This window comes from Urocitellus parryii, chromosome 5 (assembly GCF_045843805.1).
Source record: "Urocitellus parryii isolate mUroPar1 chromosome 5, mUroPar1.hap1, whole genome shotgun sequence".
Taxonomy (NCBI): domain Eukaryota; kingdom Metazoa; phylum Chordata; class Mammalia; order Rodentia; family Sciuridae; genus Urocitellus; species Urocitellus parryii.
In genome coordinates, this window is record NC_135535.1 from 38,702,161 (window position 1) to 38,722,617 (window position 20,457).

General features: G+C 37.3%; 1 protein-coding gene across 1 annotated transcript in view; it reads right to left on the reverse strand.

Moving 5' to 3' along the window:
* Positions 1–6,426: 6,426 nt before the first annotated feature.
* Syt1 (synaptotagmin 1) overlaps positions 6,427–20,457 on the reverse strand; it is a 352,023-nt gene continuing 337,992 nt past the window's right edge. Inside the window, exons 8-9 of the mRNA XM_026396991.2 lie at positions 10,955–11,088; positions 6,427–6,633 (exon numbers count right to left, since the gene is read on the reverse strand). Coding sequence (XP_026252776.1) covers positions 6,427–6,633; positions 10,955–11,088 — 341 coding nt within the window. The remainder of the gene's footprint in view (positions 6,634–10,954; positions 11,089–20,457) is intronic.

Sequence of the window (20,457 nt, forward strand, 5' to 3'; positions counted from 1 at the left end):
TTTAATTTTTTTTATTGTTGGATGTTCAAAACATTACATAGTTCTTGATATATCATATTTCACACTTTGATTCAAGTGGGTTATGAACTCCCATTTTTACCCTGTATACAGATTGCAGAATCACATCAGTTACACTTCCATTGATTTACTTATTGCCATACTAGTCTCTGTTGTATTCTGCTGCCTTTCCTATCCTCTACTATCCCCCCTCCCCTCCCCTCCCCTCCCCTCTTCTCTCTCTACCCCCTCTACTGTAATTCATTTCTCCCCCTTGTATTATTTTTCCCTTTCCCCTCACATCCTCTTGTATGTAATTTTGTATAACCCTGAGGGTCTCCTTCAATTTCCATGCATTTTCCCTTCTCTCTCCCTTTCCCTCCCACCTCTCATCCCTGTTTAATGTTAATCTTCTTCTCATGCTCTTCGTCCCTACTCTGTTCTTAGTTACTCTCCTTATATCAAAGAAGACATTTGGCATTTGTTTTTTAGGGATTGGCTAGCTTCACTTAGCATAATCTGCTCTAATGCCATCCATTTCCCTCCAAATTCTATGATTTTGTCATTTTTTAATACAGAGTAATACTCCATTGTGTATAAATGCCACATTTTTTTTATCCATTCGTCTATTGAAGGGCATCTAGGTTGCTTCCACAGTCTTGCTATTGTGAATTGTGCTGCTATGAACATCAATGTAGCAATGTCCCTGTAGCATGCTCTTTTTAGGTCTTTAGGGAATAGACCAAGAAGGGAAATAGCTGGGTCAAATGGTGGTTCCATTCCCAGCTTTCCCAGGAATCTCCATACTGCTTTCCAAATTGGCTGCACCAATTTGCAGTCCCACCAACAATGAACAAGTGTACCCTTTTCCCCACATCCTCGCCAGCACTTGTTGTTGTTTGACTTCATAATGGCTGCCAATCTTACTGGAGTGAGATGGTATCTTAGGGTGGTTTTGATTTGCATTTCTCTGACTGCTAGCGATGGTGAGCATTTTTTCATGTACTTGTTGATTGATTGTATGTCCTCCTCTGAGAAGTGTCTGTTCAGGTCCTTGGCCCATTTATTGATTGGGTTATTTATTATCTTATTGTCTAATTTTTTGAGTTCTTTGTATACTCTGGATATTAGGGCTCTATCTGAAGTGTGAGGAGTAAAGATTTGTTCCCAGGATGTAGGCTCCCTATTTACCTCTCTCATTGTTTCTTTTGCTGAGAAAAAAATTTTTAGTTTGAGTAAGTCCCATTTGTTGATTCTAGTTATTAACTCTTGTGCTATGGGTGTCCTATTGAGGAATTTGGAGCCGGACCCCACAGTATGTAGATCGTAGCTAACTTTTTCTTCTATCAGACGCAGTGTCTCTGATTTGATATCAAGCTCCTTGATCCATTTTGAGTTAACTTTTGTGCATGGCGAGAGAAAGGGATTCAGTTTCATTTTGTTGCATATGGATTTCCAGTTTTCCCAACACCATTTGTTGAAGATGCTATCCTTCCTCCATTGCATGCTTTTAGCCCCTTTATCAAATATAAGATAGTTGTAGTTTTGTGGATTGGTTTCTGTGTCCTCTATTCTGTACCATTGGTCCACCCGCCTGTTTTGGTACCAGTACCATGCTGTTTTTGTAACTATTGCTCTGTAGTATAGTTTGAATTCAGCAAAGTGGCAGGATATAAAATCAACACGCATAAATCAAAGACATTCCTGTATATCAGCGACAAATCCTCTGAAATGGAAATGAGGACAACCACTCCATTCACAATATCCTCAAAAAAAAAATATTTGGGAATCAACCTAACAAAAGAGGTGAAAGACTTATACAATGAAAACTACAGAACCCTAAAGAGAGAAATAGAAGAAGATCTGAGAAGATGGAAAAATATACCCTGTTCATGGATAGGCAGAACTAGCATTATCAAAATGGCGATATTACCAAAAGTTCTCTATAGGTTTAATGCAATGCCAATCAAAATCCCAACGGCATTTCTTGTAGAAATAGAGAAAGCAATCATGAAATTCATATGGAAAAATAAAAAACCCAGAATAGCAAAAACAATGCTAAGCAGGAAGTGTGAATCAGGCGGTATAGCGATACCAGACTTCAAACTATACTACAGAGCAATAGTTACAAAAGAAATATTCTTGAAATGATACTGGACCTAATTTTAAGGAATTTTTTTAAAAAACAGATTCTCACCATTGACAACCAAATAGTTCTATTTACAATGCTGATGATTTTCTGTTCCTAACTCTTGTATGCCTGAAATTTTTCTTTTCTTCCCTTATGTTTAGTACTGTTTCCTACTCCATCCTCACATAGTCAGTAATTAAATGGTGTTTCCCCTGGGCATCTAAGCAGTTTGGGCTTGGTCCTTATCCCTATTTGGCAGTGATAAATAGTGTTGATTGAAGGAAATATGATGTAGCTAGCCATCAAAGACCTTATTGTAAACAAACTTGTCAAATGACAAATTTTAGAAAAGTTTTGCCCACTCCTACCAGTTCCTCTGGTACTCTCCTCTGCTGTGTTACCTTCTTCAGAAAATTCTTCATGAGATCTGGTCCCCCAAAGACTGTGTTGTAGCGTGGGATTCCCCAGGATACAGATTCTGGCATGGAGCTGTACAGGAAGGGGTTTTATTGGGGAGGGCTCTTGGGAACCACACTGGCAAAGGGATGGGGGAGCTGGGCAGAGGGAGAAATTGAGCTGCAGCACAGTTGCAAAAGCAATTAATGCTACCCTTTGATGTTGCAGAGAAGTTCCAAATCAGTCATGGAATGCGGACTACTCCAGGGAAGAGGTATGAACTCAGGTGAGACAGTGTTCAGCAGTTGAGGGACTTACTGTCATCGGTAATGCTTCTAGCATCTGCAGGATGAGCACGCAAGTGGATCAGGGTGATATAGCATGGTGTCCACTATGATTGGTCTAGTAAAAGTTCTTGGGGGCCCCATGCCCTTCCTTTTAAGTACACATGGGAGTGCATTGTGATTGTATGTTCATATGTTAGTCTAAGACCAGGCTCCAGCATCCAGAAGAAACATGGTTCAGAATAGGCCCTGGATAAATGTTGAAGTTTATGTAGGAAAGGGGTTTATTTGTTTCTCCTAGCTATTGCAGTAAGCATGGAATTTAATATGTCCTACTATCCTCCAAAAACGGGGTCAAAACAATTGTTTTCAGTTTTGTTCTGGAGAAGCTGTGTGACTTAAGCTCTGGGGAAAAAAATCTGTGGAGGACACATTTTGGAAAAAGTGGAAAACCTCAAAAAATACCTACCAGGTGCCTTGATCATAAACAGGCACAGAGAAGCAGAGGCTGAGAGGGACAACTGCCCACAGAACTGGACGGTAATGGCCAGATGTCCCAAGACATTGTTTCCCTGCAGTTGCTCACAGGTGTGACTACTTTGGTTGGCACTTAGTGAAAGCTTCCATAGTTACTGCTTTCAAGTATCCCCAAAAGTCAACCAGTTCTTAACTCACCACCAGTCAGGTAAGAAAAAGAGTTGAAAGGCGGCAACATCAACAGGAAATAAAACATTTTTATTGAATATCCAGGTCATATGGTAAGTCATTTTTAACAACGACCAGAAAACTACTGTGGAATTCACTACACAAAGTGAAACAAAATTTAAACCACCTCATCAAAAAATGAAGGTAAAATACAGCTAAAGTAGTGGGCTCGCGGGCCACGAGCCTTATGGCAGAAGAAAACACCCCAACATTTCTACAAGACACAGAAAACCCACACATAGAAACACTCAAGCAGGCAGTAAATATACACAAAGGCAACTAGGATCTTTCTACGGCATCAGATTCTAATACTTTACACAGCTTTGTCAGAAAGGTACATGTGGCTTATCTAAAGATGAATCCTGGTCATAAAGCAGGTTTGGTCACCGACTTATGAGAGATGACATAGTACCAACTAATTCTACGGTGACAATCCCCTGTTGGCAGTGTTGCAAGAGAATGCATTACCAGTACTTTCTTGCAGGAAGTAATGTCTGCTCAGCAGCTTGAACCTGCTCGTTTTAAAGTGTTGTTTCATTGTGCACAACTCAAAGCTGAGGACGGTGAAGTTAAATGTCAGTGTCTGGTATTTAAGGAATTTTTAAAAGTCATCTCCCCCTCTTTGGTAGGGTTTGGTCCTTTAAATTGGAACAAGTCTCATTTGAATTGTGTTCAAACTGATATTTGATCTTACATTATGACTTGTGCATTTTCTATTATCTCTCTCTCTCTGTGTGTGTGTGTGTTTTAAAGAAGTATGAACCATCAGCAGAAGGAGATGTCATTCTCCTTTTATCCTTTGTGTCTGTTTCATTAGTTAAGAGTTTGCTGTGATGGGGTAAAAGGTGAAAGGGCTTGCCTCTTCTTTGATGAGGAAAGAAAAATGACAGGGATTCTTATTTTATTGAGAAACAGCCAACCCCATGTTTAAAGTCTACCATCAGCCCTTTTTGAATTCTCTTTGAGTTTTTTACAAAACATGGAGTGATACTCTTGAAGACTGAACATGAGACCAATGCTTGGTTCTCCTCCATTTGATTTCGGTATGTGTGAAGATAAACTCTGGCTTTAGAGCATCACTGTTTTCTATGACCTCAAAGTTCCAACTGGTCACAGAAGCAAGTAAGAGAAAAGACTAGAAGCAGCATGGGATAGATAAAAGGCTGCCCTTCCACAAGTGGCTGTCTACTATAGTGGGGGAAAATATGGAATATTGCACAGTGCTTGACAAAATGCTGTGTGTTCCACCACAGTCGATGTGTCTTTCTTGTCCTATGCATAGCTTTTCAGTTCTGAATTGGTCCTTTGTAATGAGAACTGTTTGTGCTACACACACCTTGGGCAGTGCAGTAGAAGGGAATGGCAGTATTGTCACAATATCACTACGGAATAAATTGAGTGCTATCCACTGAGGAAACTACGTGTCTAAGCACACACGGCAGTCACAGTGTTACACAGAGCAGTCCTTTAAGACTTGTATGGAATGACTAATAGCTTCATAATAGTGCCAATTACTACATAGTAACATTGAAACATTTAAAAACTCCTCCTAAATCAAGCATCTAGTGTACATAAGAGGTTGCTTCAGTTTTCTAGAACTTGTTCTTGGTTTTGTTTCACCTTTGTTTAAAGGACAAATTAAAACTTATTTAAGTAAAAAGAGTATATAAAAAGATCACTAGCTGTCTGTTTTGGCTTAATTGAAGTGCATTCAGAACTATGGCTAATTAGGTTTTTTTTCATCTTTGATGGGATTACAATACTGTCTGTTTACCACAAAGTAATTTTGTGTAATAAGCACAGATTGCTGTGTTAAAAATATTCTGCATTCCTTCTAATCTGGTTTTGTATAATAAAATATTTTGTTACAAAGTCTAATGTGCAAACCTTTTGGAATCATTATAGGTGTGAAATCTGGAACAGAATTCACAGGATGCACATTTTGTATAAAGGTGATAATGGAGAGCTATTTTTTTTCTTTTTAAATAGGCAATATTTCAGAAATGCTGACTTTTCCCCTCAGTTTCTCCTCCCCCACCCATCCCCAAACAAATGTGTGCTCCACACATGCACACAAACACATACACTCACACGTTCATACGCCCTTGCATACTCACTGAACACCATATCCTGTCATTACTCTACATGCAGTAATGTGAATTCATTGACTCCTGTTCTGTTGCTTCCTCAAATATAAGAGTGAAGCCATGATTTTAGCTTTGTAGAATGTACAGACAGATGCTTTTCTGGTTTGTGGCTATACTTCCTTGAGGTCGGCCTGGATGCTGCTCAGATCATGCTATTTTGCCTGTGAAGGAATTCTACAAAATTGGATTCACCCACCGAATATGTGGTGGAAGTGTATCTTGGTACTCAAATGATTCAATAGAAAGCTCAGGTTTAAGTTGTCCTTTAAGATGTCAGTTTAACTGTACTAGTGCCTTACAAGTTGATATTTTTGCTGGAATGCAGACGATACTATATTTACCATATAATATATTATCAGCTCTCCTATATCTCAGTCAATTTACATAGTTTAAAATAGAACATCTTATTAAAAACATCTAGATATACACATATTAGGAAACACAACATACAAATACACAAACTAGAAATAAATCTTTAGCATACTGGTATATACAACAGTGTGATACAATAAATAATTTCCGTCATGCTCTATCTACACATCATATTGCTTAAAAGAAGAGTAGATTTGGAGGGCAGTGGTATGATGAAGGGCACAGGGGCTCTCTACACTTAAATTTGTGCAAATTAAAACAGGATTTGAAGTACCACTGAATTGTGTTAGGAATGCATGGCTGGAAAGATGAAAGGACCCATATTACTGAGGTATTTACAGATACTGGCTAAAGAGCACTATGTGGGCAAATGCAGAAAGGCTTCTTCTTCCCTTTACTTCTTGACAGCCAGCATGGCATCGACTTCCTCCTCCACCTGTAGGGTGTGCCACTGGGCAATAGGTCGCCTGGGGTTGGCCAGCATGTCTGACCAGTGTCGCAGCTCCGCGCCAGTGCTATTGTAGCCCACAAAGACTTTGCCGATGGCATCGTTCTTGCCAATCTTGTCATAGTCCAAAACAGTTACCACCACTTGCACTTTCTGAAAGAGGGCACAAAATGAATATATATCATCTTGCTGTAGAGAAACAGCCCTATTACAATGCTTCTTTGAGATCTAAGTGAACGAAAATAAGAAGAATCAATCTACAACCACCAGGATGAGACTGAAAATGACCTACCTGCACATGAAAACTTGAGTCCAATATTTATTTTTCCACTACTACCTCATCACCACCACCACCATCATCAGGGCCATAATCTCAATATTTGAATGTTCATTTTTATTATGTGCATTGCAGTATCTTGAATCTCATATATATTAACTCAATTATTTCTCTTGGTAGATCCTGTTGACTTGCTATTATACAGATAAGGATGTCAAGAGAAGCTATCTAACCTGTCTGAGATTGCATAAGGAATGAGTAAGTTGTTTTCCAGGTCCTGGGCTGTAAACTACATGAGCCATGTCACGTCAGCCTCTAAATCCCCTATCTCGTCAGTGAGAATTCCAGTATTAGCAATAGTACATTTTTGCTGTTGCTATTAATTTGATTAAAATTCTCCAAGTAGCCATGTGTTTATTATCCCTTTTCAGGAAGGAATAGCTAGCATTTTATGTGAAACTAATATAGAATATCAGTTAATCATGATTATGAACATAAAATGTGACAATATAGTGAATGTCTTTAAAAAATGGTAACAAAATAAGTTTTTTTTCTCTATCATACATTCTCTCAATAAACAGTTATGAAGTAACTACTGTGTATCTGACATCAAATTGATATTATCTTTTAGGCCACACAGGATTTACCTCAACGATTTAATCAAATTGTAAAGATATATTTAGTTTTTTTGGACTGCCTGAATGATGAAAACAAACCCATATTATTATGGTATAGAAGATACACTTTTTAAAAGCACATTTCAGTTCTGAATTTATTTAGTCAAAATATGTGACGGCTCCTATCTAAAAACTGAGTGTAAAGGAAAAAGGAAGAGTTTAAAGTAAAATAGAACATATAACATTTTGTGGTCAGAGTCTGAGCAGAAAATGTAATTATAAACATCAGGCCCAGATGAAGATCCAGCAGAGTAATAGCCCTTTGTGGACTTTGTACAGTGAAGACTGAATTATTGTCCCAATGTACTGAGAGATGACACTGTCGTACATCTTCTGAACAGAGAAAACAATCACTCTGAAAGTGGAATTCAGAATGTAAAATGTAACCCACTGGCAATAAAGGAGACAGTGTTCCTTGTGCTGCCTTGCAGTGATTCTATTGTTGAGAAAATTACTATCTACTGCTGGTACTGAAGCCAAGGACAAGGTGGTATTTGTTGGCTATCGATTCTCTGAACTTGTCCCAAGAAAGTTCATCAGGATGTAATCGTATTTCAGAGAGTGGGGTGGAGGATGTTATGCACAAAGAGTTTTCAGAGTTTGCAGTAAGTCCCGATTATTCCATTGAGTAATAAATTGGTGAGTGGCACTGAAGACAAAATATCCTTCTGATGGTCTTGATTTATTATAGCCTTGAATTATAATTATAATTTATTATAATTATAAAATAATAAAGTTTATTTTTCTTTTATTTGGTGGAAGGTGAGGGTAACATTTCAAATGATTTTGGAAATTAGCACATTATGCTTTTTTTTTCATAATATATTTCAGAAGGATTGAGAAAGACAGGATACAGAGAGATAATTTTATACCCCCAGGATCAGAAAAACCTAAAACACTCTTTATCATATGAAAGACTTAATTATTTTCTCTAGGGAAATGCAAAGATTAGGAAAGAGCAATTGGCCCAAGGAGCAGGAAAGGAGAGATGCCCTCAGAAGAGATTTCCTTCTTTCCATGCCTGATGCACTCTCCATTGGGCTCAGGCTCCCCCTCTTTGCTTTAAAATGTTACCTCAAAAACCCAAAATATGTCTTGTTTTTAATATGCTTCAATTTCAATGTATTTGTATTTGCTGAGATTTGCAGTTGAAATTTATTTTTAAAGTACAGAATGTTAAAGTACAGAATGATAAAGGAGAAAAGTTTACAAGAGGAATTTTCATCTCAGTGACCTGCTTTGTATTGTTTTGTGGAATTAAAAAATAAAATGCCACAAGGTGTTAGTTTCCATAGGAATAAGGTCTTGGAATGCGAAAGAATTCACTGAACAAATACTGCAAAATAATTTCCTCAAGAAAATTGATGTCTTAGCAGGTTGCCAGTGGGTTCAAAGCAGTGTGGGTTCACAGGTCCAGGCTACTAAGAACCAGTGTCCCTTGTGATGTCATTTATTTATATGAAAACTGTTGAAAGTAAATAATTATGCATAATTTGCCACCATGTGAAAAATGTGTATGAGAAAGTTTATGTAAGTACATGAACTGATTTGAGGATGCTGAGGTTATTCTTATTTTTGGTCATTTAAAACTGCCCTACTTTCTCTTTGGATAATAACACTATGTCAGTTAAAAAGAACTTTTGGGAGTTTTCTATTGTGGTCAATTGTCAATAAACTTTTGCTGATTGTTTATCTTCCTTAAAAAATAAAAAAAAATAGGGCTGGGATTGTTGCTCAGTGGTAGAGCACTTGCCTAGCATGTGCAAGGCTCTGGATTTGATCATCAGCACCACATTAAATAAATAAATAAATAAATAAAGATATTGTGTTCAACTACAACTAAAAAATGAATACTAAAGTAAGTAAGTAAGTAATAAATAAATAAAGCTGCTCTACTAACCACAGGTAGCTGTTGAAATTTCCTTCTCAATAAGTTGAAATTAAATAACATTCCTCAATTAGTGACTAAGTTGACAGTTGTTGGCCACCAAATTGGGCAGCATGGGTCATAAAACATTTCCATCATCACAGGGAGTTCTGTGGGACAGTGATGATTTATATACTTAATCTTATTGTTAAATCCCTTTTTTAAGACAATGTTAATTTGAAAAAGAGATGACATTAATGCAGAATAGTAACAATGATGAAAATTCTTGAGAGTATTCCTATGTGCTAGATTATTCCAAGTGCTTTTATATGTATAATCTTGCTTTGACATCAATTTTGTTATCATTCCTATATTTATATATGAGAGGGAATTCTAAGCCTCAGTTTGCTTGTCGATACAATTAGGACAGTAATCATATGTGTAAGGTTATCATAAAGATGAGATTATCTATGGAGTGCTTAACTTGGACCTAGGCACATAACATACAATAAATTGAGCTATTGTAGTAGCTTTCTTCATTGAATGAAAATGTATTTCATTCATAAGATGCTATATTTTAGGAAAAGATTAAAAGTAAATAAATATTTACTGATTTTTGTTATTCTGGATATTTAGAAGTTTCCATGTTCTATTCATTTGTGTTTGTTCTTCTCCTTTAAGTTATGGATAAATAAATAAAAACTGCTCTACTAACCACAGGTAGCTGTTGAAATTTCCTTCTCAAAAAGTTGAAATTAAATAATATTCCTCAATTAATACCACTGTTAATACCACTGCAAACATAGAACCACATCAATTATTTAATAAAATGTAAAATATAGTGTTGTTTTATGCAGTTTGACTTCCTGATACCCATTAAAGACCAGCAAGATAGTCCACAACTATTGAATGTGACATTTGACCTCTGACAGATGTGAAAATGGGGCAAGAAAATTTAAGTATTTTTTGAAATCCCTAAATAAAAGTATTGTATATTATCATTGTGGCTACAAATAGCATCTTATTTGTACACATTAACTATAAGATCTTTTGGGCTACTTTCTACCATAATTGTTTAAACAATTAAGTCTCCTTTGTTACAAAAATTTGTATCTATTCCAAATCAGTCATAGGAAGCCAGATTTAAACAGCTAAGATACAACTTAGCCAATTTTTTTCTCTTGTTAATTATCTTTTAATAAGAATTCAAGTTACTGCATATTTAGCATCACTCAAAATTTCTTCTTATCTCTGCTTTTTTTGTTCTAAAGATGTCATAGGAAGAGTTTCTTTTTATGGCTGGAGAATAAAGACTGAAAACTCATTTTCTCTTGACTTTTAAACTTCATAGATGAACTTTTTGAGTTAGCCAAGTTGTTCTGCTGATTTTCTTTCTTTCTTTTCTTTTCTTTTTTTTTTTTTCTTAACCTTGCTTCTGTTGAGCAGAAGGACAGCTGTTTTTGGCTGACGAAGCAGCACATTCTGTGCTGTGTATTTTGTCATATATCTCTTGCTGCGGCTCAATCATCGGATGTGCAGGGCAATAGGAATGGAAATTCTAACCACGACACGGACACTGATAACAGTGTGTATCATTTGTGTGGTCTGAAGAAATGAAATTGAATGAGGGAACAAAATTATGTCTGACATTACCTGGATTTGCTCAAAAGGTACTTCAAAGCTGAAAGACTCATTGTAGTAGGGGTTAAGTGTGTTCTTTTTAATTGTTGTCTTTTTCTTCTTCAGCCTCTTGCCATTCTGCATCAGATGAATCTTCACATAAGGATCTGAAAAACAGACACAAAAATTTTAAATGACCAGAGACACAGATCGTAATTTAACTTATAAAAGGACCATGTATTTTCAACAGATAATTAATTGTATAGCATGTATTTGGTATTTTTTTAAACTTCAAGCAAATTTTTATTGAAAGATTTTAAGTAACCTATGGGGTATGCTTTTTGCCATGCTGTATGAATATTTACAATTTTGAAGATGAGAGCAGCGGTGGGCTGGTAAACCAGCTCTTTGGAAAAAATAGTCTTGACTTAGCAATTTGCAGATTTCTGTGGTATAAGTATGCTCACCAGAGCTGATTTCAAGCCACAAATGGCTTAACAACCAGCTTGTAAAGTCCCTGAAAATTTAACAATTGACTTTTTGAGTTGGCAGAGGGCTTGGCTGCTGCACACGACTGAATGGGAATAGAACTTGACCGAGGAGAGGACAAAGAAGCCATGCCATTCGTTCGTTTTCCCATTTATCAACCAATATTAATTGAGTGCCTAAGAAGCATTAGGTATTGTTGAGTCCCAGAGGTGCAGTAGTGTTCAGAAAAACCTTTCTCTGTCCTCAGGATGGACTTCAGACTTGTTGGGGGAATAAGACGCTTGTAAAGAAACTAAATACATACGAAGTAGAAGTGGAAGAAAGGAGCAGAGATCTGATAGCAAATATGGAGAATGATACAATGAGTGATAAGTAGGAATGAAGTTGTGAAACTGCTCAGGTAAGGCCTCTGTGCAGGTAACATTTCAGTCCAGATGTTGTGAAGGGGGAGAAGAAGTCAGCATGCTAAGATCTAGACCTCGTTCCCGTCCCCTAACTACTAAGTCCTTTAAATGGAAAAAATAAGCACCTAACTGTGATCATACATGTGCTTGTGTTTGAGAGACAGAGATAGAGACTGAGAGGAAGACAGAGAGGGATGACTGAACATTCCTAGGGAGGAAAGGGCTTCCTTCAAGTGTGCAAAGAAAAGAGAAGAGGCCACACCGAGGTAACGAGAAAAGGGCTGAAAGACTCTCTGAGCATTTTCCCTGAAGCCTTATTAGGCAAAGGTAATCATAAGCAAGTCCCTGGAGGGATGAGAGAGTTTCCACTGACAGCTCTCATTACTGACGGTGGAATGACACCTTCAGGAACCAACACCCAGGATGGAAAGGAAAATTTCCCCACTGTTTTTCTTAAACATTTTTCCATTTCATGTGTAATGCGTGTTCATTATAGAAAACTATCAGAAGGCAATGGTAAACAACCAAAAAAAAATTCTTTTATATCAACCAAAATAACCACTGCTAAGCCTTCCAAATTTTCTCTCTTCTCTCTTGGAACACCAGGAGTTAGGAGAAACATTACAATCTAATCTAATGCTCACATATTTTTAGAAGAGAAAACTACAGATAAAAAAGGGCTGTTTTTATCTCCCCCTCCCTACTCATGTTCCCTCAGTAGAACATAACTCCTGAAAGACAGAAACTTTGCCATATTTGCTCTTTGAACTTACAAAAATAGGAACTCACACAAAGGCAGTTTGTTTGTTTGTTTGTTTGTTTTGGTGGTGGGGAGGGAAGGCAGGGGTTGCAGTAGGGGTGGTGCTGGGGGTTGAACCAAGGACCTCACACATGCAGGTGGCCCTGATCCCTTGCTTAGTTCATTGGTAACTTTTTTCCTGACATCTAGACCTTGTTCCTGTCTCCCTACCTAATAAGTCCTCTAAATGGAAATATACGCATCTAACTGTGAGTCATACATGTGCTTTGAGGATACAGATTTTTAAAAGCAAAGTTAATCTCTCCTAAAAAGCAGGCCTCAGAATAATTAAATTTGTTCTGTTTTGGGGGCTATTCTGCAAAGCTAGTTCTTGTCAGTTCACAGTTTCTTGGTGGCTTAGAAGTCCTATGCTTGTATAAGATGGCATAATTTTATGGAAATGATAAAATAGGCTGGAATGAGACTCGCTGATGTTGTGGTTACTCTTCCTGAGTATATCTGCCAGACAACCCTCAGGGCACCTCAACACCCTTGGGCTTTTTGAAAAATGTAATAACATGGGGAAGTATGCAAGCTACAAAAGTGTGCTCCTGATCTCAGCACTCAATCTCTGTGGCTTGTGGATTCCTTCTGCTCCTAATATCCAGCACATGGAAACCTTCACCACCTGTGCCCTGACAATACTTTTTCAACACCGTTTAGATAATCCATGTTGCCACCCAAATGATACAAAACCAATGCTTGGGAGAGTTGACTTCTTTCATTTGTTTAATTTATCTTTAAAAAATAGTAGAGTTGTTTTTTAAAATTTGGGTAAAAAGGTCTTTTTTTTTATGTCTAAGATGATGACATATGACTGTAAGTTTTCCAAAAAGACATGATAAACTATGATCAGAAAGGAGGCTCTTCATTCCCAAAAGAGCGATGAGTATATTTCCTGGCCTTGTTCTGGGCTGTTTTCAGGCTGTCCCTTGGTTTTGGTATGGATGTGTCATTCCCATCCCTCACCCACTGTTGTCAGGCTTTTTTTATTTGTTTATTTGAAATCACATTGGCTGGACTTTATCTCCTCTGTGTCTTAATAGCTCTTCTGACTTGGAGGTTTTCAGAATGCAGCACTGACATCATTCTTAAACTTTTGTTCTCTGGTAAGCCTTTTTAATATCACAGGTTGAGGGTTTTTTTTGTTTTGTTTTGTTTTTTCCTAACATTCACAATTATGGAAGGCAGTTCTCCTAAAGATGCTACATTCTAACCCTCAGAGCCTGGGAATGGGTTATATGGCAAACACAACACAAAACAAAAAAGAACCCACAAAAAGCCCCAAAACAAAAACAACAAAAAACAAAACCCCCAAACCTAGATAAACAACAAAAACAAAACAAACAAATGAAAAAAACAAATCCAAACCTTTGCAAATGTGATCAAGATCAAGGATTTTGGGATGATATCATCCTAGAGTATCTAGGAAGGCCTGATCTAATCTCCTGAGTCCTTGAGAAAAAGAACCTTTCCTGGCTATGCTCAGAAAGAGATATGATAATAGCAGAAGGGTCAGATCTGTGGGTAGGTAGGAAGAGTGGAGAGGGAAAGTGGAATGAGAGTGGTATTAGTCAAATTATATAGTTATTTTATGTGCATGTATTAATGTATAAAAAATTCCACCATTATGTACAACTATAATGCACCAATAAAAAATGCTTCTGATAAAGCATCAGTTAAAAAAAAAAGTGTCAGAGGCATGCTATACTGTTAGCTAATGAAGATGGAGGAAGGGGCCATTAGCCAAGAAATGTAGGTGGCCTCTAGAAGCTAAAGACAAGGAAATAGATTCTGCCTTAGAGAATTCCAGAAAGGAATGTAACACTGCTGACATTTTGATTTTATGGCAATGGGACTTGTGTCAGATTTCTTTTAAAAAAATCATTTAAAAATGGTTTAATCTTTAAATTGACAAATAGAGATTGTCTATATTTATTGTATATAATATTATGTTTTGAAAAATATATACAATATGGAATAGCTAAATTCAACTAATGAACATAGGCATATTATCTCACATGCTTATTTTTTTGTGGTGTGAATACTTAAAATCCATTCTCTTAGCAATTTTTAAGAATACAATACTTTTTTCTTCTTTTTTCCTTTGGAGATTGAGTCTAGTACTCTACCACTGAAATACATCCCCAGCCCTTTCTATTTTTTATTTTAAAACAGGGTTTTGGTAAGTTGCTTAGGGTCTTGCTAAGTGGCTGAGGCTGACCTTGAACTTGGCTCCTCCTGCCTCAGTTTCCTCAGTCCCTGTGATTAGAGGTGATTACATGCCTAGTTAATGCTTAGTCACTATGTTGATATGATGACTATGGTAACCATGTTATACAATAGATGTCTTGAACTTTTTCCTCCTATCTAACTAAAGAACTAAAGATAATAAATATGTGTTGTTTTAAGCCACTGAGTTTGTGATAATTTGTCATGGCAACAATGGAAAACTGATACAGCAACCAAATTTGAAGAAATAATTCTATTGTTTATCTAGCTAAGTGTGTGAAACAGAGTCAATTTTTATTAGGTCTAGAAAATGATCTTTTGAAAAAATTGTCAATATTTTCACTCTTAGAAAAATGATTATTTTGTCCTTCAAAGAAAAATCTTCAAAAAGTTCAAGTCTTTTCAATTAAAAAAGAAAGAAAGGAAAATAACATAGAATGTACCACCTGAAGATGATAGTAATATACTTTTCAAGATTATAGTAGAAAAATTAAAAAAAAGAAGAAAAAAAAAAGAAAAAGAAAAAAAAAAAAAAGAAAAAAAAATAAAAATAAAAAAAAAAGATTATAGTAGAACAAATGGCATATAAGTTGAGAATGAGTTTTACAAGGCTTATAAATAATAATGTTCCTTTATATTTGTAGAACACTTTATTGGTAGGTATATATTTAAATGATATCATCTCCTTTAATCCTACAACTGAGCCTTAGAAAAGCTGAATTTTTTGAAGAACTCAACTCCATGTCTTCTGTCTCCAAACCTGGTGTTCTTTGTGCTGTGTTGGGGAGACACTTCAGTATAGAGCATACAGGTAAAGACTCCAGAGCCACGGCCACTCAGATCTTGGCTCTGCTACTCACTAGCTGTGTGGTCTTGGACAAGTTATTTAACCTTTGGGGCCATAGTTCCTTCAAATCTAAAGTGGTGAATGTGAAAATACCGAGCTCACAGTCGTGAAGATGAAATGGAGTTACTTCATGCAAAGTGCTTGAGAGTGAATCTGGCACATATTCCTGTTGGTTATTCTGATAGTGCGGTGGAAATGAAGACCTCTAAGACAGATGTGTGAATCTGAGTCCCCCAACTCACTCTGCTGACCTGGTGGCCACCCTTGGTAAACGGGGGCCGGGGGGGGGGACCTCTTTTCATTTGCTTCACAAGTAAGACAAGCTCTGCTAGTGTCAGTTTTTTTTCTGGAAAGTAATGTACCCATTCTAAGCAACTGGCTCACTGATGAAGAATTTAATCACGTAGGTGATAAAAGACAGAGAATGTCTTTCACTACTGCCATATGAGGTAGTTCTGAGGGGTGAGATCTGAAGCAAACTCCACATACTGCACGGTTTCCTCCCACTCTCAGAGTCAAATTACGCATAGCTGAAAAGTTAAGCTTAGAGTTATAAATGGAATCTTATTTTTGAGACTCTTGGACAGTGTGAATCAAAATTATGATTTATTAAGCTTTCTTTCAAGATTCTGAGTCCAGCTTGTGTTGACACATTTGGATATATTATGTATGAACTGTCTACTTTCCTTCTGCGGCTAAACAGGAGGACATGGAGAAAAGGATTTCTTCAGCTTTGAGATTTGTTGTATTGTCAGGGATGAGGTAATATCCCTTTTGGGGAAGAAGTAATATACATATACTTCTTCTCTTACTTTTCTTGTTAACTCGTTTCTATTGTGGAAAACTTTAGTCTTATTTCTTCTTTCTGGTTTCCATTTAGCCATAGAGTTGATCCATTCATCCTTCCTTCCTTCTTGCTTTCTTCCCTCCCTTTCTTTTTCTTTTTTTTTTCTCCACTGTTTCCTACCCAGAGTGAAGGACAGGAAATCACCAGGTGAGAACATTGGTCAAATCATTTATAGTACTTCAGCACCAAGACAATGGAAACTTAGAACATTGACTCTGAACCCATGTAAGAGGGCAGCAGAGAATCCAGATAGTGACCAGATAAATGTTGTGGTTTTGCTAGCTATTTTCAAGGATTGGAATATAGACCTTGTTTGACAAGTTTTATAATTGCTTTGTCAACTCTAGCCTATATAAGAAACTCTGAAGATGAAAAGGCAATTTTATGGCTCTGCCTGTTGGGCAGCCCAATCTGAATGTATCATGGGGTGGACAGTCTGTGGTCTAGTGCCATTGTTTTTGTTTACTGTGAATACATTCAAACATTAATTTTGAGTGAAAGACTTCTCACATTTATCCCTCATGTAAATGTAGGAGTTTTCAATGTACTGGTTTCCAATAACCAATTTCTAGAAGGTTGATCTAGCCCTGATGCTCTAATATCTAGCTCCAGGTGGAATGAAATATCACCTCCACATAATCCTTGAAGCATTGCTGTTATGTCCTGGATACACTATGTCTGCTATCCTATCTTGGTCAGGGAGTAAGAGAGGCCATGACACATATATTCCTCTATTTCTAATTACTCCTGAGTACTGTGCTTCTCAGCCACACAACCAGGTTGTACAAAGGCTTGGTTGGTTTGATGAATTTGTCTTTGGAAGGGGTGGAGCTTGGAAGGAGCATAGGGTTGGGGATCAAAGGACCTCTCCAGAAGTTCCCTCTCTTTGTAGTTGCCATACTACTCTTCCTGCTAAACTCGCCCTTGTTCCTTGATTTCTCTCTTTGAGCATGAGCGGATACTCTTTCATTTCTCCTTTCCTCTTTCCCAATACCCTTAAGGACATATTTTATGAGTTTGTCAAACTTGATATCCTTTTAACACATTTAATAGAATTTTTCTCTGCTCTTTTTCTCAGACATTCTACAATACAACCTTATGCTTCCGTTATTATTGCTCCCTCTGTTAAACAAAGTTTCTGACCACAGAATCTGACACTGGAATGCATTGTCTTTACCAACTCTGGTTTACTGGTGCCAGTGTCAACATGTAGGGCTATGTCTCCCCAAAACATATAAAATCAACTCAGAGATAAGTACAAAATTCAGTATAATTAGTTTTATTCAGTTATAGACACCCCATGGGCAAGTTTTGCTGAAACCGAAGTGTCGCCCATGTGCTGTACTATAAGGCCACAACAGTCTTGGATCTTCTATCCTTTAGTGTAACCACTGAGCCTATTCTCTTTCCTTTAAGCTTATCTAGTGCTATTATTTCAGCTTCTTGGACCACAAAGTTACAAAATATGGGGCTACCTTTCATTCCTTCTCTATCTTCCCCAAATAGCCATCCAATCTCTGTTGTAATTATGTCCTCAATTTCAAAGCATTCTTCACATAACTGTTAAAGCTATGTTTAATCACACCATCCTCTTCATTAAAAATCTTGAGTGGCTTGCATATCCAAACCCCACGATGGCATTCACAGTCCCATCCTGAGTTATGTGTCTCCTCAACTCATGCTAGATACTCATTCTTCCTCACAGGAAGTTTAAAATGCTGTGTCTTCGATTGCTATCTGAAATACGCCTCCTTTCCTTTTCCCTTCCCCACTTGAAGCTTTGCTTAAGGTTGCCTCTTCCCTGAAGATTTTACTGATGATTTTCTCAATTAGAACCTTCAGACAAATCTTTCTTGGCCCTGAAGCATTTTCTTTTGTACTATATTACTTTTTTGGTATTGGAAAACTTCTATGGTACTCTGATAACTGAAAAATGATGTTCCTATAAGAAAATGCATTTTGAATTCAGAACTATGGGCTTCAAGATGAACTTTGGAAGCCCATTTACTTGCAAAATGGGAATGTCCTCCAATACTATTCCCTGCTCTTAGATCCTAGAACAATGTCATCCCCTTCTTCCCTTAGGCAGTACTAATGTCAAATTATACTAACTCCACAGAAATATAATTGCCAAACAGCTGGCTGTAAGTAAGGATCCTTTTGTGTGAGATATAAAGGAGCCATTAAAGACTTTTTATATTTACAATGAGCGCTAGAAAGCAGCAGTTCAAAGCAGAATAATGCAAGATGCCCACAGTTTTTATCTTTACAATTTTGCATAATGATAGTGTCTTCTTTCATAACCACCACAGTGACCTTGGGCCCTGGTGCTCATGGCCTTTCCTTTCCAGCCAAAGATAAGAAATAGACTCATTTCAGCACTGTCTTTCAATCCCTCTGGGCCAGGAAGCAGCTTCTAAGTAACTTCAGGTATTATTCTTTTCATCCTTTCTTCTTTGGGTAATGTTCACTGAATTTTAACTTACAGTGTTAGATAAAGAGAGTACTAATTATATCAATTAGGACTCTAAACTTCAATGGACTGAAAGTACATTTCAAAATGGTATAAATTATTAGCTTAGAATACGGAAAAGTTCAGAAGTGGGGCTGTGTGGAAGAGATAATGAATATCCCCTTAAATCCCCCCCCCTTTTGCAATAGAACCTCTGATGTGTTATCTTGGAGCTAGTTTGTCCATTTCACAAAATTTCTCCTAGATTCTGTGGCTCAGCATAGCCAACTGATCTCCTCTGGCTCTTAGGTGTGAGCAGAAGTGATGTGTGTAACCTCTGTAACGTATCTTTAAAACAGTTGTTCTCAATGTGGGCATTTGGGGACATTTTTAATTCTCATAACTTGGATGCTGGATGTTATGGAAATCTAGGGGTAGAGGCCAGGAAATTCTGCTAAATATCCTACAACATACATAAGAGACCCCAATAGAAAAGAATGATGAGGCCCAGATTGTTAATAGAGCTGAGATCCACAAACTCTACCTTAAAATAAACTCTTGTTCTCCACTCTTCTTTTTTCTTATAACTGAAACAAGGATGTGATAGTAGGGTGGTGAATGAGTTTTTGCCTAGCAATATCAAGACAATACTCTAGGGGACAGCAGAACAGATCCTGGGTCCCTAAATGACCTCCTGGCTCCAAACTGCCTACTAGTCTTGACTACTCACCCTGTGGGCATGAAGGAGATAAAGAATTTTTTTAAAAAATTGTCTTTTTGAGTTCCTGTATTTTGGGTTCTCTTTGTTACACCAGTTCAGACTGTTCCCTATCTAATTCAAATTTAATAAAATAAACAAGTTCCAGGTTTGCCTGTATCTCTGCTCTCTTTTCTATAGAGAGTCCTCCTAATATTCCACACGGTTGCCTTCCCATCTTTCTAGTCTTTCCTCTTCAGAAAGCATATAACAAATAACAGAACCTAGGCTGGGGATGTGGCTCAGTGGTAGCGCGCTCGCCTGGCATGCGTGGGGCCCAGGTTCGATCCTCAGCACCACATACCAACAAAGATGTTGTGTCCGCCGATAACTAAAAAATAAATATTAAAAAATTCTCTCTCTCTCTCTCTCTCTCTCTCTCTCTCTCTCTCTCTCTCATCTCATCTCTCTCTCTCTTTAAAAAAAAAAAAACAAATAACAGCACCAACTGCAAAACTCACACCATTACACAATACTATCTAAGGGAAAAGATAGTTCACACCCAGTTACTCTAACTGAATTAACATAGATGTCCCCAGTTACTCTAACTGAATTAACATAGATGAAGTGTTTGTTCTGTATTAATCCCTGTGTCAAAGAGAATGTGATGAGCCAGGTGTGCCTGGACCTGAGTTGTGTGTCCATCCTCAGATAGATTAGGGGAGCCAGGAAGACCTACTTTGAGTTTGCGGTATGCTCAACTCTATTT